Raw genomic sequence first — 24,963 nt, forward strand, 5'->3', positions numbered from 1 at the left:
AACCGGAACTGCCCAGGCCCACTGCTGATGTTCAGAATCATGAACAAGTGTTATTTGGAGCCATTAAGTTTTGATACAGTTATACAGTAAAAGCTAACTAATACAAATGCTATACGAGACCCTGTGCATTTTGAAGACAAGGGGAATAATTTATTCAGTCTCTGTGCTGCTTTTTTCTAAAATCACAGTAACCATTCAATATGTATTTGTGGCATTGGGCAGCTCTGGTCATTCCTAAAGACTGAGATTAAGCCACTTTCTCAAGGTCATTCAGGAGGGATTCCAGAACATTGACTGTGGGCCTCAGTGTGCTTAGTTATAAAATGTGCTTCAAAATGCCTCCTTTGTTGTACAATTGTGCTTATTAGAGATACTGTATGTTCTGGAAATATGCTGAATACTTGACTGTGGGTCCAGCAGGAGCTGGCTGACAGAAAGCGTTAGGAGCTGACCAGCATGCCAGATACTGTGCACAACCTCCATGACCAAGGTGATTGCCCACCCAGTGTTCGGCAAGTAGACTCCAGCTTCTAGTGATCAGCTTTCTCTGCTGCCAAGTGAGGCTGGTTCCTTCCATTTTGATCAGGTGTCCACATGTCACTCTGATGCTGCCTGAGCCCAGCATGGCCACGTGGCTGGAGGACTTGCTGCTCCCGCTGTGAGGACAGAGCAGATCCTGGGGACCAGGAAACAGGACACCAGCCCCAGTATGTATCTCCCTTCCTTGCTGGAAAGTAAGGTAGGGACTGGAGCCTCCCTTAGAACCCAAGGGCTGTCACTACTGCCCGAGCCCATCTATGCAGGAGGGACTAAACTGCCTATGTGGTCGCGAAGCCCTAAGAGAAATCATTATTTTCTTCTTTGAATATGGATCACGCAGAAAGGTGGAAAAGCAGGTAGAGAAGAAGAAGAATTGAAAACAAGATTGTTTTTAGCTGGGATGTTTTTAGCTTTGGGGTATGCATATCCCACAATCAAGCCTCAGATGTAGGGAATTCTAGGAAAAAAAAACTCCAAGAAAAGAAAAAGCATGACATGTACAAAGTGGAACACAATGCACAGAAGAGAGTTACACAAAGAACCATGAAACATTTGAAAAAACATTTTTTTTCTCTTCTATTAAGACTTCCTATGCTTTTCTACTAACACCTAAAATGACTTCTAGGATTCAGGACACAACTTTGTATTAGAGATGTATTGGGAGTAAGTAAGGGATATATATATCATTTATGACAAATAGTAAAGAAAACATCTGAAACTCCACTTGCTTGACAAAATAGAACTTAAGATTTTGTTTGTGAAAACACTGATTTTTAATCCAATTATCCCCACAGATATTTAAGGAGAAAGTTACAACTTATTCTACCAAGATTTTAATAGAGCTTTCTTTCATTAATGTTGAGATCTTAAACATTAAAGTCACCAATGAGGAAGCAAGTGATTACCAGATGGCATTTTCAACCAAATTGTTTATATTTATTATAATTGTGCTTCTCTACCACTAATGATCCTTGTGGTTTGTGCACTGTATGTCTGCCTTTGTTTTATCTACATAAACACAGAATAGCATCCCCAGTAGGGAGGCTCACACAGCAGTATAGGGCGTGAGACCTCTATAAGGCATTCGATAAGGGTAGAAGCCATCCTTCCCTCGATTTGACCCCTTAGGATGCTCTTATGTTGGCGTCACATTCTTCTAAAAGGAGAATCAAATCTTCAATCAGGCTGTGCTCTCTGCCGTGTGTCACTCTCATAATATCAAAAGCCTAAAGGAAAAAGAAAGAAGATAGATCATGTTAGAGAAGGCAGTTAGTTAAGTTTTAACAGGATGCCTGGAGGCCCGCAAAGGGGGAGTCATGGGCAGCTATGGGGTAGGGGGAAGAGTTAGAGACCTGTCCTAGAAGCATTCCAAAACAAAGCCCCAAGAAGCTGGATCAAACCAGACAGGCCCAAGACAAAGAAGGCTGGAAACCCTGACCTACCTAGTAAGGGAGAAAAGGCCCAGAACACTGTTCCCAAGAAATCCCTTTAAGTGAACAACTGTCAGTGAGATAGAGACCCAAACCCCAGTGCAAGCAGCTCTCTTGAGCTTGCTCATGCTCACATTTTGGGAGTATGCGCTCACTTTAATAAACTTGCCTACTTGCACCACTCAACTGTTGTGTCTGGTCTGTCCTTGAATGCTTTCTTGCAAAGAGACCAAGAGCCTTTGGCAACACCATAGGGATGGGCTGGGTGGAGGCCTCAGGGCCCAGGGCGGGAGGCTCCCCAGTCCACGTGGCAACATCTTGATCCCAAAGTAGGTAGGCCCCTGCCCACTCATCTTTTTCCCAGGATCCTAGCGGCATGAGTGAACCCCACAGTCCATAGTGTGAATAGCACTGTGGTTCTCCAAGCCACACAGTAAGAGACAGGGTGAATTTTTAATGTGGTGTTTGGAAAGCGTACTCATGACTTGAGTCCTGCTGGGGTGTGGTGTCCAACAATGGTCTTAAGGGGTTTTCAGTGCAGAGGTTCAGTGGGTGGTTGGGTTTAAGAAGAGTTACGAGGGGCACCTCAGTGGCTCAGTGGTTGAGTGTCTGCCTTCAGCTCAGGTCGTGATCCTGGGGTCCTGGGATTGAGTCACATATCGGGCTCCCTGTAGGGAACCTGCTTCTCCCCCTGCCTATGTCTCTGCTTCTCTCTCTGTGTCTCTCATGAATAAATAAATAAAATCTTTTTTTAAAGAGCTACTAAAAATGATTAAGTAATGTTAAAGATGACATACTGTGTTGCCGCCATCTGAAAATAAGATTTCATTTTTGTGTGCTGCATCCAGTTCTCATCTGTATGCTCTGTGATTGTGATGTATATATTTGTGTGCATTCTTTTCATGTCCTAGGACATTAGGCATCAGCATTTTGACACCGGTTTCTTTCATTCTCTATGTTCAGTGCCATCACTAAGTCTTGTTAGTTCTGCCCCCATAATATTTCTGAAATCTGGGTGGGCTTGTGACCACTTCAATAATGAGAGCACTATAAGGAATGCTGTTGTCTTCCAAGGCTAGGTGAGAAAGGCCATGCAGTCTCTGCCTCGTTCACGATTACATTTCCTCTCAGAGCTGTGCGTCTCCATGCTTTGAGGAAGCCCAAGCCCATGGAGAGGCCACATGTAGGTTCTCAACCTGACAGTCCTCACTCACTGAGCCCATCTTCCAAGTCAATCCAGCCTAGACACCAGGGATGTGCATAAAGGAGCATCCAGGGGCCCTTGGCTGGCTCAGTCAGAAGAGCATGCGACTCCTGGTTTCAGGGTCATGAGTTCGAGCCCCATGTTGGGTGTAGAGATTACTTAAAGAAAAAAAATCTTAAAAAACAAAAAAGGTGTCCAGATGATTTAGGAGAGAGCTAAATTCCAGTCTTCTCAGCAGAAACCTCAGACATCGTGGAAAAAAGGCAAGCCATTCCTACTGTGACCTGTTCAAATTCCTGATCCAAAGAATCCAAGTGTAATAAAGCAGTGGTCATTCTACTCTGCTGAGTTTTGGGATGGCTTGTTATAGAGCAATGATATTTTTGCAGTCAATACATTAGAAACAAATAGCGCCATCGTGCACTGCCCACTCGGGGGCTGCCAGGATGGGAGGGGCACGGATCCATGGTGCTGAATGTGGATGTGCCTTCAGCTGTGTGAAGACACCACTTGATGGCTATTAAACACCCACCTAGGAAAGTACCTGGCATGCAGGCTCTTGGCTTCAGCTGCACAGTATCATCAACCAGGGAGCCTCAAAAGAGACAAACCCACATATACAATTAGCGAAATCTGCCCTCAAGGGGAGAGGCTGGGGCTCAGGGGATTCTAACGAGTCCTCTGGGTTGAGAATAACTGATATAGTAGCACTCGACAAGCAACAGCAGCTATTTCAGTTAATTTATAGCCAGCATAATTACCATTTTAATGATTGTGTACAATCAATTCCAACATGTTTATAGACCATTCACTAAGCTACTCCCAGAAATTTAGATCACTTCCGATTTTTAAGAAAAAAAGGATATGATGTAGATCCTCCAACTTATGACCCTTTTTTTTGCCTTTATGGAATATTTGCTTAGGATAAACTCCTAGGGACTCCTGGGCAGGAAAACCTTTGCAGCCAGAGACTACAGAGCTGGGAAGCAACATGGTCACAAACTCAGACTCCTTCATTCTGTGCAGAGGAAACCCGGAGCGGCTAAGTGGTCAGGCCCAGGGGTGCTTTCCCTGCCTGTGTTCCTGGCTTCCTTTCTGCCTCTTTAAAAAGTCCTCTGTAGGCTGGAGTCAAGGAAGACGGGCAGGCAGAGGAGTCTGGATGTAGCTGCTGAGAGAGGGAGGGAGGAGAACGGAAGAGGAAGACCTGCCAACTCAGACTCTGGTCTCCAGCCTAGAAGAGAGCAGTGCTCACGGGCCCAGATGCGATCCCAGCTGGAAAACCTAGAAGGTTCTGATGAACCTGACTGGGTCTGTCCTGTGGGTGTACAGCATCTGCAAGCACATCCTGAGGGTGGGGGTGTCCAGGGGTGGAAGGTGGGGGAACTCCCACTTTGCAGGCAGCCAAGCTCTCTGAGATCCCTCTGGACAGAAGATAAAAAACAAATGTCTGATACCATTCTGGGAACAAATGGGTCCTGCTTCATGCCCCTGCCCGCCCCCCACCACCCTGGGGATCCCAGCTGGTCCTCAGTCATCTAGACACCTTAAAGTCTGAGGCAGAGAGCCTCTTGAAAGCAGGACTAAAAGCTGCTTGAAAGTACAAGATCAGAGAGCTGCTTCAAGTCCTTCATGGGAAATCCTCCTACTTAAAGCTCTCTTGAGTATTCTCTTGCCTTCTACTCAGCAGAGGGCTGGATGTCCCTGTAATCCAGCAGAGGAAGATGAATGGCCCAGAAGCATCACCTGAAAACCTCTGCATAAAAGAGAAATGCCCCTTCACCAGGCCCCACTAACAGGGAGCCCAGGAGAAGGTCAAGCCTGACCTGGGAGGGCTCACCTCTGTCCCTGTCCCTCAAGGAAGCTGTCTGCTGCATTGGGGCCTGGCCGTGTTGCCCAGGAGGATGCTCCCACCAGTTTCTAGTGCTCTCATGGCCATATTTCCCCAGGTTCCTCCTCTAGAGGGTGTTCTGTGCAAAGGACTCAGAGGCTAAATGACAAATGTCATCTTCCTAGACTCTGATGACATACGGTTGATCTGCATGTGCATCTCCAAGCTTCCTTCCTTTCAGCCTTTCTTCTAGTTATGTTTCACTTTCTTGAAGCTTTAAACATAAGGTCTACTCCTCAGGAGCTGAAGTTAATTGTGGCTGATCTAGAACCTTCCTGCTTGTCCTCCAGCAGGACAAGAACCTAAGCCTCAGTAGGAGGCTTCCGGCCTTGGGGCCTTTCTGGAATTCAGAGCCACAGGCAGGAAGGGGAAAGCATCTAGCTATACCTAGGCCTCACTCCCACACCTCCATGCCTACTGCCTTATGGAGGGACATGAGGACCATCAGGTCTGAAGTCCTCAGGTTATGCCTGAGGTGGGCACAGGGTGAGTGCTGACTCTTAGGACTCAACCCAATGCTCCCTCCATGACTGTACCATGTAGCCTCCTCTTAAAACTGGTCTTCGTGACCAAGGAGAGGGACCAGAAGCTCCCCTACATCTAGACGTGGCTTTTGAGACATTCAGAGGGATCACAGGGCCTTCCTAGTCAAGATGATCTTGGTGGTGGCTCTGTGTTCTCTTCTTTGGTGGTAAAAGCAGCACTGGAAGTAGAGGTGGGGCAGGGGGGTTACATATAAGATTTGAGACACTAAGATTAGAAGATTTTATCCACAGGGGTTGCCAGAAGCAGAGAGGAAATGGGCAGAGAGCTGGGGCAGAGGACCCATCTGAAGAAACTGAAAAGGAAAAAAAAAACCCATCTACATCACTTATCCAGAAGATGGAACTAAATATAGACATAATTCATAAGCAGACATGATAATTTTATGAGTAACGGAGGGAGTAGAAGAGAACAGGAGAAAAAGGGAACAGGGAACAAAGAAGTAGGATTCAGGAATGTGCAAAGTCTGTCAGGGAGCGTCTTCTGTATGTGTGCCAATGACGTGTCACTCCGAGGGGACAGGAAATGAGTGGAAGCAGACCTGCTGAGGGAGGCTACCTGGTCCTTGTCTTGGGCGTCCACTGGGTGGACAGGTGAGCTGGGGCAATAGCTCCCCATGGGGACACAGCCCTTCAGACCGGTGGGAAGATGAGGAGGGCTTTTCCCTCCAAAGTAAAGTTACAGTAAATCCCTGACAAACCAAAGCAACTATTTCCTGTAGCTCTGTGTCTCCCTACACTCGGTCGCTCCCACCCGCCACACATGCACACGTCAGAAAGGACAATTTGGGTTTCATTTCCTGCAGCAGTATATAAAACAGATTAAGGAAATATAAAATTGGAGCCGGCTTGTGCTGGGAAAAGCTTATCTCTTCCCATTACATTTTATTTTTTTTTAATAGCAGCATTTAAAAAGAGCCTCCACATAATCTTCTGCAGAGGACTCATTTGAAGGCTCCAAGGGGGTTGCTACAACAGTCCTGACTCTAAATGTCACACGAGAAATGGCGGCACTGACTGTCTGCCACATGACAGGCATGGTTGGTTCATTCCGGAATAAAAACAGGGTCCCAGAACTGATTTCAATCTTATCACATCTTTTTTTTTTTTTTGTAAGTAATTTTAAAATTGTGGTCTTATATTAAATATGTTAAATTATGATTTAAAGTTGCCAACAATAGCTTGCTTATTAATTTTTAATACAAATATATTAAGCTTATCAAGGATCTCATATGCTCTCTACCATGAGCCTGAGGGAATCCAATAAATGACTTCCCCAAGCATGATTTAAATATGGATATAAAATCAGAGGGAAAATAAATGTATGCCTGATAAGAACCTCTGGAATCACATCACAAGAAGGAAAAATGCAAGTTTTCTGGAGTCACATCACAAGAGGGAAAAATGCAAGTTTTCTGCAGGGCTCAGGTTGAAAGCAGAGTGGAGAGATAGGAGGTGGTCATGGTCTGAGGCTTCCAAAGCAGGAAATGTAAGAAGCCAGACCTACAACAAATCCAGCAGTCCCAGAGCTAGAAGCTCTTTACAATGGGCAGCAGAAACTTCCACAGGCTTAGACTACAAGCCTGAGCTCAGTAGCACCCCTGCTGACTCTACTCTCTGCTCTACACCTTGAATAACTCAGCATAGGATCCACTGGAAGGATCTGTCCTCCTGGGAGACAAAACTTCCTTAACGAAAACGCTGATCCATTCATTCGCTAAATATTTTCTAAGCAGCTCTAATGAGTAAGGCTTGGCTTTACCCTGGGAGGAGCCCTGGCACAAGGAGGAGACGGAATCCGGAATCCATGCAGGGCAGCCTGTGATAAAGGGAGCTGTAAGGTGCTGGGGACCCAGGAGAGGGAGGGACTTTCAGAGGGTTACAGATGTGGTGAGCTCAGGACTGTGCCCTCCACTGGGTAGTAAAAGAGCTGCTACATGTTGCTATTTTAACTAATCACTCAATCTCATGAGTATTTCTTGAGCACCTGAGATAGTCTGAAGAAGTCATGTCTCGTCCCCATGTCTCAGTTTCCTCAATTAAATAATGAAGATACCAGATGAGCTTAATTCTAGGGGCAGACCAAGTCCCAGATAGAAGGAGGTGGTGTGGATTTGGCTTTGTTCCAAATATTGGGTTCTTGATTTCTGAAATAATTATATGTGGTCAGAGAATTTACTCTGTACCACTGGACGCCTTTTATCCTCATTGATACCTATTAATGGCCCAGCATGAGGTCTCCCTTGGTTTATGATCTGTAGATGCTTGAAAAGAACACGTATTCTGCTATTACTGGATGGAGTTCTTTATAAATGTCAATTAGATACTGTTGGTTGATGGTATTGTATTGTGAAATTCGCCTACGTCCTTGCCGATTTTCTGTCTAGGGGTTCAGTCACTTGTTGACAGAGGGGTGCTCATGTCCCCAGCTGTGCTAGTAGCCACAAGCTTACTGCCTATTTCTTCATTCAGTCCTATCAATTTTTGTTTCCCACATTTTGCAACTGGGTTTTTTGATGCACATGTATTGCTATGTCTGCTTGGTAGACTGACCTTTCAGCCAAAATTTCTGTCTCTAGTAATATTTTCTTTGCTCTGAAGTCTACTTTATCTGATATTAACATTGCTACTCCAGCTTTCTTTCAATTAATCATGATATGTCTTTTGCCATCCTTCACTTTTGACTTACCTATGTCATTACATTTAAAGCAAGTTTCTTATAGACAAGTTACAGTTAGGTGATTAACAAAATCCATTCTATGAGTCTGTCATTTAATCGTTGTCATTTTACAGAGAGCTGAATATCCGGGTTTAAGTCTGCCATTTTATTTTTTGTTTTCTGTTTATTCTGGGTTTCTTTGTTTCTGTTTTCTTATTCTTGCATTTCCTGTGGGTTACATTCTTTTTTAGAATTCCACTCTAAGGGGATTTTGAGTGAATCCCTTAGTACAGCTTTTTCTCATGGCTGCTCTAGGTCTCACATTACATATGTGCTACATCACACTGTACTGGTGTCGTTTTATCAGTTCGAGTGAAGGTGCAGAAACCTTACCCTATTTTATGTCTTTTACCCTCCCCTATTTGGAATATAATTGTTCTAAATATTTCCACTAAATGCATTTAGAACCACATGAGACAATGTTGTAATTTTGTTTCAACAGTCAATCATAATCTAGAAAACTCTATAGAGAAGGAAAACCTGCTTTATTTACCCATATCTTTGTCATCATGTTCTTTCTTCCTTCCTGATGTTCCAAGATTTTTTGTTTCTTTCTCGTTTCCTTTGTTTAGAGAAGTCCTTTAGTCATCCTTTAAGAAGAGGTCTGCTAGTGACTAGTTCTCTATTTTCCTTCATTTGAGAATGTCTTGATTTCCTTTCATTCCTGAAGGATATTTTTGCTGAATGTAGATTTTTGAAGTAATAGTACTTTTCTTCCAGTCCCTGAATAATAGTATTCCTTTTATCTGGCCTCCATGGTTTCTTTTCTTTTTTTTCTTTTCTTTTCTTTTTTCTTTTCTTTTTTCTAAGATTCATGTATTTATTCATGAGAGATACACAGAGAGAGGCAGAAACATAGGCAGAGGGAGAAGTAGGCTCCTTGCAGGGAGCCCAATGTGGGACTCGATCCCAGGACCCTGGGATCATGACCTGAGCCAAAGGCAGATGCTCAACCACTAAGCCACCCAGGTACCCCTTGCTTCCCTGGCTTCTGATGAGAAAATCATTATAATTCAAATTGTTTTGTCTTTAGTTTTCAGAAGTTTGACTATGATGGGTCTTGAGGTGGATTTTTCTTATTTGGTATTCACTTAGCTTCTTGAATCTGTAGCTTATGTCTTTTGCCAAATTAGAGGGAGTTTTCTCTAATTCCTTTATTTTTAAGATTTTATTTATTTTAGTGAGACAGCAAGTGAATGCAAGCAGGAAGAGGGGCAGAGGGAGATGGGGAGAGAATCTCAAGCAGACTTTGCGCTGAGCCAGAGCCCGATGCAGGGCTCAATTCCAGGACCCTGAGATCAGGACCTGAGTCAAAATCAAGTGGGAAGCTTAACTGACTGAGCCACCCAGTCTCCTTTCTCTTTCTTTTCTTTTCTTTCTTTCTTTCTTTCCTTTCTTTCTTTAAGTTTCATTGTGGTAAAATGTATATAACATCATAACAGTTACCACTTTAACTATTTTTAAATGTACAGTTCGGTGACACTAAGTGCATTCATATTGCTGTGCAACTATCAACACTGTCTATACCCAGAACTTCTGCATCATCTCAAACTAAAAAAGTGTGCCCACTGGACAGTAAATCCTCTTTCCCTCCAGCGCCTGGTAAGCATTATGCTACTTTCTGTCTCTTTGCTTTTGACCTATTAGGTACCTCATGTACATGGAATCATATGCTATTTGTCCTTTGGTGTCTGGCTTATTTCACTTGGCACAATACTCACCCATGTTGTAGCATGTACCAGAATTTCTTTTTGTTTTCAGGCTGAATTAACATTCCATTATATCTATCTATCTATCTATCTATCTATCTATCTATCTATCTATTTCCCCCCCCCCTACATTTTGTTCATCTTCTTATCCACCCACAAATATAGCAGTTGTTTCCATCTTCTGGCTACTGTGACTAATGGGGCTATGAACTCTGTCTGGTGTACAAATATCTGTTCATATCCTTGTTTCCAATACTTTTGTGTATATACCCAAAAGTGGAATAGCAAGATCCAATAGTAATATTATGTTTCATTTTTTTAGGGAACTACCATATCATTTTCCAGAGCAGTTGCACAATTTTGCATTCATACTGGTTATGTACAAGGGTTCCAATTTCTCCATATCCACATGAACGCTTGTTTTCTGTTTTGTTTTGAAAACAGCCATCCTAAAGGATGAGAAGTGATATCTCATTGTGGTTCCTTATTTGCATTTCCCTAATGAATAGTGATGTGAGGCATCTTTTCATGTGCCTTTTGGTCATTTGTCTATCTTCTCTGAAGAAATGTCTCATCAAGTCCTTTGCTCACTTTTTAAAGTATCTATCTATCTATCTATCTATCTATCTATCTATCTATCTATCTACCTAGAGTGAGCAGGGGGAGAGGTAGAGGGAGTGGGAGAGAGAATCCCAAGCAGACTCTGTGCTGAGCATGGAGCCTGATGCAGGGCTCGATCAAATGACCCTGATGTCACGACCTGAGCTGAAATTAAGAGTAGGACACTCAACTGACTGAGCCACCCAGACACCCCCTTTGCCTACTTTTTAATTGGGTTGTTTTCTTGTTGAGTTTCAAGAGATCTCTGTATAGGTTGGCCATTAATCCCTTATTAAACATGTGATTTGCAAAAATTTGTATTATTCTGTGGGTTGCCTTTTACTGTTGATTGTGTCCTTTGTTACACAGAAGTTTTAAATTCTGAAGCAGTCCAATTTATTATTATTTTTGTTTCCTGTGGCTTTGGTGTCATATATAAGAAATTGCTAAATCCAAAGTCACAAAATTTTTCCTCTATGTTTTCTTCTAAGAGTTTTATAGTTTTAGTTCTTATACTTAGAACTCCATCATGAGTTACTTTTTTGGAACAGTGTTAGTAAGGGTCCAACTTCATTCTTTTGCATATGGATATCCAGTTTTCCCAACATCATCTGTTGAAGAGACTATCCTTTTCTCATTAAGTGGTCTTGGTACCCTGGTCAATAATCACTTGGACATATATGTGATGGTTTATGTCTGGACTCTATTCTACTCCATGAGTCTATATGGCCATCTTTTTGCTGGTACCACATTCTTCTGGTTACTGTAAGCTTTTCATAAATTTGAAATCAAGAAGTGTGAGCCTTACATTTTTTCCATCTTTTTTCAAGACTATTTTTGTCTACCAGAGTCCCTTGAGACTTCCATGAATTTTAGGATAGAGTTTTCTATTTCTCGAAAAAATCATTGGGATTTTGATAGACATTATACTCATTCTATGGATGGCTTTGAGTAGTACTGACATCTAACAATATTCTGTCTTCTAATCATAAACATGGAATGTTATTCTATTTACTTATATATTTTTAAATTTTTTCAGCAATGTTTTATAGTTTTCAGTGTATAACTCTTTCACCTCCGTGGTTAAAGTAATTTCTGAGTACTTTATTCTGTTAGATGCTATTGTAAATGGAAATGTTTCCTTAATTACCTTTTTGGATTGTTAACTGTCCTCGTATAAGAACACAACTGACTTTTGCATGTTCATTTTATATCCTGCTACTTTGTTATATTTGCTAGTTTTACCATTTTTTTGTGTGTGGAGTATTTAGGGGTTTCTATATATAAGATCATGTCATCTGTGAACAGAGATAATTTTATTTCTTCCTTTCCAATTTGAATTCTTCCACCCTTGCTTCTTCAAGTACTCTTTCCACCCTGTCTTCTTTCCTTCCTCCTTATGGGACACCAATGTTGTGTCTTTGTTATTGGTCCCACAGTCCCTGAAATTCTGTTCAATTTTATCTTTTATTCAGTTGTTTCCTCTGTTTTTCAAGATTGGGAAGCTTCTATTGTTCTATCTTCAAGTTCGCTAATTCATTCCTCTGTCCTCTCCATTCTGCTATAAAGCACTAGTCTGTTTATTTGGGTAATTGTATTCATCAGTTCTTAAATTTCTATTTGCATCTTCTTTCTATTTTCTATCTCCTTGCTGAGACTTTATATTTTTTCATTTGTTTTCAGGGTGTTCATAATTGCTCATTGAAGCATTTTTATGATGGCTGCTTTAGAACCTGTCAGCCAGCTATGGATAGTCTTTTTTTTTTTTTTTTCCCCCTTAAAACTGAGATCTTAAAAAAAAAAAAAAAGAAAACTGAAATCTTCCTGGTTCTTGGTATGACATGTGACTTTCAATTGAAATCTGGACATTCCGGATATTCAGTTGATATTCTGAATTTTATTTAAACCTTATGTTTTAGCTGGATTTCTCTGAAATTGCTCCAATAAGAGAATGAAGAGATAATGGGGAGAGAATACCATGTGACTGCCAGGTGGAGGTAAAAGTCCAGATTTTGAACTTGGCTCCTTATTTGTACTGGGCTTATACTTTCTGCTAGGCAAATTTCTGCTGGTTTCCTTTAATATGACTTAATCACTATGCTTTCATTTTATTGACCATTCTGTTACTTGACCTCCTTTTTTGGTTCAGAAACATATAGCTAAAACTAATATTCTCTATTTGGAGGTCCACAGGAGGCATTCATATGTATCAGAGGCAGGGACATTCAAATAACTCTTTGAAGGCATTATTGATGATTATGGCATAACATATGTCTGTATTTTTGTTCTCCCTCTTTCCATCCCATTTGCCCACATGCTATGGTGTGATGTTACATATTCAGAAGACGGCTTTTTAACCTAAAGGCTATGGGCACCTACAGAGTGCAAGGAGAGGCTTCAGGCAGCCCCTGAAGTCCCTCTCCTCACCCAGAGTACAAGGTATTGTGTATATGTACATTCTTCTCTAGTGAGTCAGTGGTTCTTATCAGATTTCTAAATAAGGGTGTGATTAAAGAGGTTAAGAATCACTATAGCAGATTAAGGAATGGGAACCATAGAATTGTATGCTTTAAATCAGTTTTTGGGGGGCTTAAATTTAGAGTGTAGGCTAGAGTAGACAGAGACCAGTATGGTTGTGCTTTGAGCTTTCCCTGGATGTGCCTGAATAGCTGATAGCTCTGTGAGAATGAGAGGAATGTCTAGGACTTATGGCCTTTGCTCCCTGCTCAGGCCCAGAAAAAGCTAAAAAGATCCTCAAAATGTAAAATGCATCAACAAAATGAAATGAAAAGGGGAAATGAACATTATAGTGTAATGTAAAAAATTTACATCTAAATAAAAAATGATTACTAAAGGGGAATTAGTCTGTTTTTTTCCAACCTGCCTTCAGCTAACAAGGCACTAACAAAGCAGCTAGTCTGCCCACAGTGAGGAAGTCAGCAGTGTGCAGGGCTCCTAGAAAAGAAACAGGTTGACTGACAAGAGTCCAAAAAATGACAGTTGCCATGAGCTCTAAGAAGTCAAATTAGTGGCTAACAAAATTCTTCCAAGAAATAAATGGAAAGGAATGAGAACAGTTAAGAGACAGGAGAAAGCAGGAGACAAGCTTTGCAAAGGGACCCCAGGACTGTCCTTTGGCAGCAGTCATAAGCATTTCAGCTGAGCCCAGTGGAGATGAAAGCCTAAACCAAATCAGTGTTGGGCTAAGTGGATCCCTTTCCTGGAGGAGGCTGGCCTAATGGAATCTGTAACCAATTTCTGCTTCTGAAGATTTTCTCATTTCTGCTCCAAAACCAGCCTTTGAAACCCTTTTCAAGTTCTTTCATTCTATTATTTCCAGAGTTTCTAAGAAAGAATACCTAGGGGTGCCAGCCTAAAGAGAACATCAGTTTCAAAAGGCAGAGAACAGATTTTCTCTTTCCCCTCTCTGGGATATCTAAGCCATAAGAAAACTCAGGAAGAGAGGCTTTCTGCAGAATGAAACTGGCCTGCTCCTAGGCCTTCAGGTACTATGAGCTTGCAAAGCAATGGACATGACCTGCCTGTCCCTCTGTGTGACACCATAAATTGTAACAAGGCAGAAACATATTTGGTCTTCATCCTAGTTTCTGACACAGAGCTTCCAGAACCCTTGGCGTTTCCAAGGTGCAGAAAGCAATAAAAGTGTCTCTTGTTATGTTAATAAGGTGACTTTCTCAGAAAGCACCTAATGATGGGGGCTGTCTGCCTAGAAAACCAACCATGTGATGATTGACTTCTGACAGGCAGAGGAGTTAGAGGCTGAATCAGTTGCCAATGGCCAATGATTTAATCAATCATACCTAGGTAATGAAGCCCATATAAAAACCTCAACGGATGGGGTTTAAAGAGCTTCTGGGGTGGTGAACACATGGAGATCGAAGAAGACTGGTGAGCTCTAAGAGAGGATGGAAGCTTTGTGCCATTTCCTTAGATTGTGCACTATGCCTCTCTCCTATCTAGTTGTTCCTGATTTATAGCCTTTTACAATAGATTGGTGATCTAGTATGCAAAATGTTCTTCTGACTTCTGTGAACCACCCTAGCACATTAATTGATCCTAAAGAAGGGGTCCTTGGAATCTCCAATCTATACACCTGGTCAGTCAGAAGCACAGGTGACAGCCTGGGCTTGCCATCAGCATCCGCAGTGGAGAGTAGTCTCGTGGGGCTGAGCCATTTACCTGCTGGGTCTGATGCTATCTCTGGATAGACAGTGTCAGAATTGAACTGAATCATAGGACACCCACCTGGTGTCCAAGAATTGATTGTTGACAGGGGAAAACCCTTGCCACACATTGGAATTGGGGAGATCAGAGCCTTACACTGCTAGTGAATGGTCAGTAAAGGCCCAGACAAGATCTGGTCCACTAGCCATAGACATAGTATATATATGTATTAGCTCAAAGAACAGGACCAGAGTGAGGCTTTTAAAGATCTCAATTCATTAAAAAATCTATTCATTCAAGTACGTCTTTAATAGAGCGTGCTGTGTTTGGGGCATGTGTTAGGTGGTACCAGGAGACAAAAGGTATGTAAGTCAGGGCCTCTTGTGGAATTCCCACTCAATATGGAAAAACAGAACATGCCCATGTGAAATGCCGAGTTAGAGAACATAATTGTTCAATAGTGGAAACACCATATAACCCCAAGCTTCAACAAGTGTTGATGGGACCAGATAGTGGGAGAATGATCAGAACGACAATTCCTGTAACAATAATAATTCCTTATAGTCTCAAAATACTTAGGACTTAGCAAAATAGTCTCACACACTACCTCATTTACTCCTTAAGATCACTCTATGGGATGGGGATTATGTTCATTTTAAAAATAAGAAAGTTCTATTAAGAGGGATTAAGAGACTTGCTTCAAGTCATGGCACTTGCAGGTGACACTCTTCACTCTAAACCTGAGTCCTCCCTCTACCATGCAACACTGCCAGGCACATGGCATAGACAGTGACTTCCAGAGCCAAACTGGAAGTTTGGGGTCAGGCCAAGCTTTAACCACAGCAAGGGCAGACTTGCTGATGCTGTTCTAAGAATTTTTCATTTGCAGCTATGAGAGTCCATACTGGAGCTTACCCCTTCAGTACCAGGAGGAGGAGATGCTAAAACAGTTAACAAAGGAAGCTTCTGGAGGTGAGGTCACATGGTAAGAAGACCATGAGGAAGGCAGCATAGAACTGGACCCGAGGGGTATAGGAGGGCAGAAAGTGTGTCACAGGGCGGGCTGGTGATGACCACAGTGACCATCCAGCCTGAGTGATCCCCTAAATTCACATCTAGATGTCTGTCTGGGTTCCTGCCTTTGCAGCTGGGATTAGATTCCTCCTTCAAGAGTTCTGCACACAGAGGTGATAAAAAAGCCTCACACGATGAAGGACATGATACAAATCTCTTCTGATGTCTCCCCCACTTTCTCCTGAGCTGGCATCAGGAGCTCAGGTGATCCACAGGGATTTCTGCTCACTGAGTCTTACTAGAGGGTCTCATCTCCTTAACTGGGCCAGTTTAGAGGAAAAGCAGAGAGGCCAGGATTCCAGCCTGTATTTAATGACTTGGTCACATGTTGCCTCCTGCACTAAACTGGAAGGACGACACTGGGCCTTATTCAGATCAATAGAAGAATTTAATCCACACACGTTGAATTAAACTGAACAAACCAGACTTCAGTATGACTTTGGACAGGCTCTCAAATGTCTCCATGCTTTAGCTCCTTCCTTTCAAATGGGAATGAAAATATCTGCTCCACTGACCTCATTTGTTATGAGGACCACATAAGATCATGTACATATGAACAGTATTTTTAAAAAAGATTTATTTATTTATTTTAGAGAGTGAGGGAAGGGGGAGAGAGGGGTAAAGGGAGAGAGAGAGAATCTTAAGCAGATTCTATGCTGAGCATGGAACTGATGCAGGTCTCAAGCTCACCACCCTGAGATCATGACCCGAGCTGAAACCAAGAGCCAGATGCTTAACTAGCTGAGCCACCCAGGTGCCCTTACATATGAGCAGTATTAATGCTTTCTAGTCCTCTAGAAATATAAAGGATTAGTTTGATCACTTATAAAACAACTTGCAGGTGACCTGGGTTGGGGACATCAAACACTTGGGAAATTTGCCCCACATTATTTTTCTGTCAAAACTTGTACATGGTAGACCTACTCAGTGAGTATTTCTGCCTAACTGACCCAACAAGCTGACAGCTATTAGACCAGTAAAGGAAAGGTTTATCTGAGATTGCAAGAGATTGTGAGGTGCTCCTCCATCAGTCTGGGTACAGCTGTCAGACAAGGTAAAAAGAACAGGAAGACCCATGTGCCTTTGGGAATTTCAGTGTTCTTCCTGTTTTCCATGGGCCTCTTTCTTTATTTTCTTCCTTACCTTTCCTTTCCTCTCCTCTCCTCCTTGATTTTATTTATTTGTTCATGAGAGACACACACACACAGAGATGCAGAGACATAGGCAGAAGGAGAAGCAGGCTCCCTGCGGGGCTCCTGATGTGGGACTCTATCCCAGGACCCCGGGATCACGACCAGAGCCAAAGGCAGATGCTCAACCACTGAGTCACCCAGGTGCCCCTCCATGGGCTTATTTCAATTAAAGATCAGGAAAAGGAACATGGCTATCATTAAGAAAAAACCCCAAAACCAGCACTAGAGAATTTCATTTTTTAGAATCCCTTAGGCATTTGTTACTTTACTCCTCTAACTATGGGTAGCTGTTCCTGTCATGGGGCCAGACAGCCCCGGGCATCCCCTGAGAACCTGGATGGAGGGCCAGGATCTCTCCACTGTAGCCCTTCTGCAGACAAGGCGCCCATAGCCCAGGGGGATCCTGTTCAACATCCGGTACTCCGTGGGAAACCACATACAACAGGGCTCCCTGAGACCTGCCAACACCTGGACCAGGTAAGCATGTCTGCTCTCCGTCTATAAGCTACGGTTGGGTGAGAAGGGGCTCTGCTGGGGTAGCAAGGCCAGAGCAGCAGGGAGCCCTGGCTCCCAGGGGCATGGGAGGCTCACTGAGAGTAAACATCACTCTTTACTGTATTCTAAGGCAGACCCAGTTCTCCTATTTAGTTTCTCTGCACTTGCACTTACTGCTACAGTCATACTGACCTCCCCTCCTCCTCCCTCCAACAAGGAATACCTCCTAAGTTCCAAGTCTTTGTATGGCACTGAGCTGGTTACAAAGACAACCACAAAGACCTCACTGTCCCCTGGGCATTAGGTATTCCTACTGTAAGACACCCTGTCTTATGGCTTTATTGTGAGTCCCAGATATCATGCTTTTAAAAAAAATTGAAGGTTTGTGGCAACCCTGTGTCAAGCAAGACTGTGGGCACCATTTTCCAACAGCATTTGGTCACTTCATGTCTGTCTCGCATTTCGGTAATTCTCACAATATTTCAACTTTTTCATCATTATTGTGTTTGTCGTGGTGATCTGTGATCTTTGAAGTTCACCATAGTAATTGTTTTGGGGCATCAAGTACCATGCCCATATAAGACACATATAATATAATACATCTATTATTATATATAACAAACAAACATTATGTGTGTTTTGATTGCTCCACCAACTGGCCAGTCCCCACCTACCCTCCTTGGGCCTCCCTGCTCCCTGAGACATGGTATTGAAAATTAGGAACCCTTCAATAGCCCCTGTGTGTTCAAGTGAAAGGAAGGGTCACATGTCTCTCATTTTAAATCAAAACCAAAAATTGTTAAGCTGAGTGAGGAAGGCATGTTGAAATGTGGAGGTTGAAAAAGCTAGGCCTCTTGTACTGAACAGTAAGCCAAGCTGTGAATGGAAAGGGAAAGTTTTTGAAGGAGATTACAAATGTTTTTCTATTGAACACACACATGATAAGAAAGTGAAATGGCCTTACTGCTAATACAGAGAAAGTTCCAGTGGTCTGGATAGAAGATTGAGTAGATGCAACATTCCCTTAGGCCAAAGCCTAACTTAACTTATGGAGTTATTCATCAGATTCAGCTAAGATAATTAATGAAGATGGCTACACTGAACATCGGATTTTTCAATTCCGACAAAACAGCCTTAAACTGGAGGAAGATGCCATCCAGAACTTTTACAGCTAGAGAAGTCAATGCCTGGTTTCAAACCTTCAAAGCACAGGCTGACTCTCATTAGGCATTAATGCAGCTGGTGACTTTAAGTTCTGACCTACTACCTAAGGAAAAAAAAAAAAAAGAAGATTCCTTTCAAAACATTACTATTCATTGATAATGGACCTGGGCACCCAAGAGCTCTGATGGAGATGGACAGTGAGATTAGTGTTGTTTTCATGCCCAACAACATAACATCCATTCTAAGCTCATGGATCATAGTGTAATTTCCACTTTCAAGTCTTATTATTGAAGAAATACATTTCATTAAACTATAGCTGCCATAGATAGTGATTCCTCTGATGGATCTGGGCAACGGAAATCAAAAACCTCCTGGAAAGGATTCGCCTTTCTATTCCATCTACCCTTGATGCCATTGGGAACATTTGTGATTCATGGGAAGAGGCCAAAATATCAAAATTAACAGGAGTTTGGAGGTAGCTGATTCCAACCCTCACAGATGACTTTAAAGGGTTCAAGACCTAAAGAAGGGAAGTCACTGCAGATGGGGTGGGAAGAGCAGGATAACTAGGATTGGAAGTGGAGTCAGAGGATGGGACTGATTGGCCACAATCTCATGATAAAACCTGAATGGATGAGTAAAGAAAGTGGTTTCTTGACATGGAATCTACTCCTAGTGAGGATGCTGTGGAGATCATTGAAATGACAGTGAAAGATTTAGAATATTCCAGAAACAGAGTTGAGATGATGGACTCCAATTACGGAAGAAGTTAGTTCTACCTTGGGTCCGATGCTATCACACAGCATCACATGCTACAAAGAAATATTTCATGAAAGGAATGAGGCAATGAATGTCCATCAATGAGCCAAATGTCATTGTTGTCTTTTTTTAAGAAGTTGCCATGGCCATTCCAACCTTTAGCACCCACCACCCTGAACAGTCTGCAGTCACCAACACAGAGACAACACCCTCCAGAAGCAAAAAGATTACAACACACTGAAAGCTCAGGTGACGGTTAGCATTTCTTAGCAATAAAGTATTTTTAAATTAAGAAATGTATATTTTCTCTTTTGATATAATGCTGTTACATACTTCATAGACTAGAGTATCATGTAAACATAATTTTTATATACATTGGGAAACCAAAAAATTCACTGGACTCTCTCTATTGCGATACAGGCTTTATGGCAGTGCTTTAGAAGGAAGCCCACAGTACCTGTGAGCTGTGTCTATACCATGTGATGAATGCTCTGCTGGCAGGGTGGGCACATTCGGGGTACTGGGAGAAAACCACATTTCAGCTGGGCCTTAAGGACCAGTAGAGTTCTGGCAGGCCCAGGGTGGGGTGGATGGGAACGGCATTTAGGGCAGAGGAAATGTCTTGATAAGGACCTAAGTGTGACCAGTTCAAGGTCCTGGGGAATCGTGGGTGGCTCAGTGTGCACTGGCCCTGTGGAGAGACAAGGAAGGCTAGAAGGGGGTACAGGCTGCAAGGGTGGACGGCAGACAGGTGGTCAGGAGGCTGGGATGAGAGATGGGGATTAGGGACTATGTTCTGTGGGGGATGGGTGAGGGGGCGTGGAAGGCAAGGACCTGCTCCCCTGGAGTAAGGCACAGGTGTAGTGATGTCCTGAAGGCTAGTTTGCACCAGTTAGCAAGAAGTGATGGTTATACTGTCATGATTTTTATGAACTGGTCAATTTTACATGGGTAGTTTGAGATCAGCCATGGTGCATGTGTTCAGACCACAGAAAGCAAGCAAACATTACAAATCAGGTCTTTTCAGAGAGCTGGTCATTAAACGTTTATGGGCATGTGCATGTGTGCAAACATGTGCACACATGTGTGCATGCAGACACATGCATGTGCATAAAGTTGCTAAAAATCACAAGGAAGCAGCCTAGCAACAGGCAGAAATGGTTCTGCCTGCAGAAGGACATGAGGGCCTTGGGTGGCTCAGCAGTAGAGCGTTTGCCTTTGGCTCAAGGAGTGATCCTGGAGTCCCAGGATCGAGTCCCACATTGGGCTCCCTGCAGGGAGCCTGCTTCTCCCTCTGCCTGTGTCTCTGCCTCCTCTGTGTGTCTCTCATGAATAAAATAATAAAATCTTTAAAAAAAAAAAAAAGAAGAAGGACACAAGGTCTTGGCACACTCACCAGTCTGAGATTCTTCATCGCCTGAGGGAACATGCCTTGGTGCAACTGCAGTTTGCCCACCTTCATTACCTGCACCCCTCTGACGGGATGGCTTCCGGGGAAGAAAATCCTGGAAGAAACCAAACAGTAAACAATGTCAGCAGCTCTCACCTTTGCAGTTGGCATTCCAACAGGAGACCATGAAAGTGGGGCCGGCTCTGGCTGGAGGTGTCCAGAGCTACCGAGAGGAAGTCAGCTGTGTGGTCGGGAAGGAGCAACAGGCTCCCACAGTGTCCTCTGGGCAAAGAACGAAACGACAGCACTGGAATGTCTCTCTACTAAACACCAGAGAAGGGAGACAAGGTTGGACCTCTGTGTTTCTGTCTGGGTTTGGGGTGGAGAGACCAGGTGCTGATCTTACCTACAGCCTTCCTGTGAAACTCCAGCACCTAGAACAGCCTTGGAACAGAGACGGCCACTCAAGACATACTGAGTTAATGAATGAAGTATTTGCGATGCCCACAGAGATACTACTATGCCCTCCTTTTAACTTCCAAGCCCTTGGAGTTCACTGTGGCCCATCTTTTGTACAGGACCTATGTATTTATCATCTCACTGGTTTAGGGATGGCCCCCTAATTTAATTCTGGCCTCCCATCTGTGTTGGCCATAATGAATACAAGCTTGGCCTCTTTCCCACATGTAACAGAACAGAAAAGAGTGCTGTAATAGACCCAAGAATGAAAACTCAGGGCTGGGAATCCCTGGGTGGCTCAGCAGTTTGGCACCTGCCTTTGGCCCAGGGTGTGATCCTGGAGTCCCAGGATCAAGTCCCACGTCAGGCTCCCTGCATGGAGTCTGCTTCTCCCTCTACCTGTGTCTCTGCCTCTCTCTCTCTCATGAATAAATAAATAAAAATCTTTAAAACAAAAAACAAAAAAAACCCTCAGGGCTATGCTCCAGACCTGATGATATAGCTTCAGTGTGATTCAATAAGAATTATATCTTAAAAAAAAAAAAATTATATCTGATTTCGTAAAATGTGGAGTTTGGCTGCTTTTGCCCCCCCCTGGCGCCTGCGCCTTGTCCTCTATTCTTAGAGTCGACCAAATTCCTGTTGTATGTGCAGGATTGTTCCTGGGTCCGGGGGCTGTACAGATATGAGCTTTCCCCTCAAGGCCCCACAACCCACCAGACACAAGACCAGCACTCAAACTACAGTTATAAAACATGATAGGAGAGGGCATGATTCAGTGCCCAGATGAGGCCTATCTTGGTACATGGTACCGGTCGGTGCAAGTGGTTGAATTGCATCTGGAGAACATTACGAGAGTTATGAAGAGAGAGAGACTGGCAGTTGGTTGGATCAGGAAGGCTTCCTGGAGGAAGGAAATAGGATGTACAATGGCTCCAAAAGGTGAGCTTGGCTGAATGGGGAGAAGGGGAGTGTGTTCAAACTGCTAGCACGAACAGGGGCATGCTCCAAATGCTGCTGGTCCAGAGACCACAGGCTCTGCCCTAAGAGTCATGACTCACATGGGGCTTGCCACGTGCCAAGTGCTGCTGGGACTGTTTCTCACTTCTGAACTCACGGAACCACATTTAAGCTCTACTGTGTAACAGAGAGGAGGTAGGTTTACCAGGAGACACATAAATTCTCTTGTACGTGTACACATGTCTACAAACCATTCCCTCTCCCTGAACCTCAACTCTTCCCACATGAAATGTGATATAGGAACCCTTTCCATTCGTGCTCTTCAAAAAGCGGAAAACAGTACTTGAGAGGGAGGTATTTCCATCAATAGAAGGTTGGCCAGGCTTCTTTTAAAGAACTGCGGAGGGAGGGGGGACGGGAGAAACAAAGAGACACCTGGGTCTTGTATTTTTCTTCATCTCTTGAACATGCCAGGAGATCAATCACTTCACCCCTCACCTCCAACAAAATGAACATCATTATCTACTTGCATGGAAAAGATTTTAAGATCCCCAGACAAAAGGCTCAAGTGCAGGACACCATTATCAGGAGGTAATCACCCTGGACACTTTCATCCAAAAGCACACCTGGATTTAGGATTTTATTTTATTGCTATGAATGTGGAATAATTAAATTTAAAGGCCAAAAAGTAATTTTATACTAAAAATCATTCCACTAAATGGCTGTCTGTCATGTCAGTTAGCAGAAGGAAAGAAAATCTTTGGTTTGGTGCTGGGAGAGAAAGTGGTGCGTAATTATGCCCTGACAGGTACCTGCTCTGGTTGCTTAAATATATTAAAAAAACGAAGTGAAGTTTAGTCGGAAGAGGATGAGGGGTACTTCCACAGAAATATTTAAGGAGCAGTGTTACAGCTCCAGCAAGCACCCACTGTGTGCGGGATTATTTCTAGAGGCCTCTTGGCTGCCATGCAGAATGAGAATCATGATTACTTGCTGGAGTCACACCCAGAGGAACATTGGTGAAGCTCACTCCTGCGGGGAGAAGTTCCCCAGCAAGGGCATGTGGGACAGTACTGAGGACAGAGGAGGGCCTGCAGGCTGGCTTCAATCATGGCACTGCCAAAAAGGAAGGCCAGCTAAGAGCCTGACCCAGAAATGGTGTTGGGGAGCCTGGGTGTGCAGGGACCAGTGCAGGGGTCTGAGTGGGAAGAAGGGAAGGGGCACCTATGAGATGCCACGTTCTGTGCCCAGTGTGCTAGGGAATGAGACGTCCAAGGACAGCCCTGTCCTGGCTGGGACACAGTCTAGTTGCAGAAGTGAGGGAGATGAAATCGTGATGCAGAGAGGAGTGGGAGAGCTGCCACGGCACAGATGTGGGGCTCCAGAAGCAGCAGAGCCCTCGGGGACCAGGGGAGGGTTCTCAGAGCTGGTCCAGGCTGAAAGGGTCTGTGGGCTCCTGGGACAGGCAAGTGGGGTGTGGGAAGACAGAGGCAGCTCAGGTGATCATTCAGGAGGCAGAATATGAAGGGCCAGGGAGCACACTGGTCTGGCCACACAGAGGGTGGGATGGGACGGGACAGGACAGGACAGCAGCTTCAGGCCAGGCTGCACAGAGACAGAAATGCAAAGCCAGGAAGCTCAGACTTCTGCTTGTCAGCAGCTAGGCACTCCTCTATGGGGCTGTGAATATTTTCATCAGAATGGGAAACAGAAAATTCAAGAAGAGATACAAGAGGCAGACACACTTGAAGCTGGATGGGATGGTATAAGGAGGAAGGAAAAGAAAGATACAGCTGGCGGAACAGGGTCTGGAGGCTTGCTAGGGTCCAGCAGAGCTGGAGCTGACTGCAAGACTCAGAAATGCTGCTCCAGAAATGCAAGCAAAGTATACAGGGACAAAATCATTCTACAGGCCTTCTATTGTTGGAGCTTTATAAATTCCCTTTCTGTAGGCACTGTGCCAGCGATCACAGGCTCCAGAATCCTGGGCCCGGGATGGAAAAGCTGTGGCACACATCCTAGCTTTAACTCAGACCCACAAGCACCAAGATTCTGCTGCCCTACCTTGTGAAGAGGCTGAGAGTCAGCAAAGTGGAATGGTTCTTAAAGCTAAAAGGCTATAGAGAAGCCCTGGTGGCAGGACCCACACTGCTGGCCATGCTGTTTCCCTACATGATGTAATTACCAATTACATTGCTTCACTACAGGTAGCAGCTCTGGCACTGAAAGCAGGAAAAAACATTTATTGTTGGGGATGATTTTTTCTAGAACTGATGTAAAAGACATTACTGAATTTAAAAGAAGAGCTTAACTCGCCTATATAAACTATATTTCAGAGTAACCAAATAGATCAAAGATGATGGAAAATTTTATAATGGAGGATTATTTTGTTACCATCAGAACCCACTGATCAATGTTAGCATCCCTACAGTGTAAAAATCACATATCTTGTGCTATCTGATATAATGCAACAGGAATTCTTCTGCACTACTTATAAAGCATCTTTGCCAAAAACAAACAAAACTGAATTTCATCAAGCCCATACAGTTAAATTCTATTACGTAGGAAAAATAAGTGATAGAGGATCAAATAAAAGCAACCAGCTAAATCTGAGATAAGGAAATTCTACAGGACTTTGACACAGAATTTCAA

The 24,963-nt window shown here is 43.5% G+C and overlaps 1 protein-coding gene across 5 annotated transcripts in view; it reads right to left on the minus strand.

The window, feature by feature from the left end:
* Positions 1-1,020: 1,020 nt before the first annotated feature.
* SMYD3 (SET and MYND domain containing 3) overlaps positions 1,021-24,963 on the minus strand; it is a 686,417-nt gene continuing 662,474 nt past the window's right edge. For all 5 annotated transcript variants that reach the window (XM_038542771.1, XM_038542772.1, XM_038542773.1 and 2 more), the window contains 2 exons: positions 20,899-21,007; positions 1,021-1,766 (listed from right to left, as the gene is read on the minus strand). In XM_038542771.1, the coding sequence (XP_038398699.1) occupies positions 1,665-1,766; positions 20,899-21,007 (211 nt within the window). In that variant the 3' untranslated portion in view covers positions 1,021-1,664. The remainder of the gene's footprint in view (positions 1,767-20,898; positions 21,008-24,963) is intronic.

This window comes from Canis lupus, chromosome 7 (genome assembly GCF_011100685.1).
Source record: "Canis lupus familiaris isolate Mischka breed German Shepherd chromosome 7, alternate assembly UU_Cfam_GSD_1.0, whole genome shotgun sequence".
NCBI classification, from domain to species: domain Eukaryota; kingdom Metazoa; phylum Chordata; class Mammalia; order Carnivora; family Canidae; genus Canis; species Canis lupus.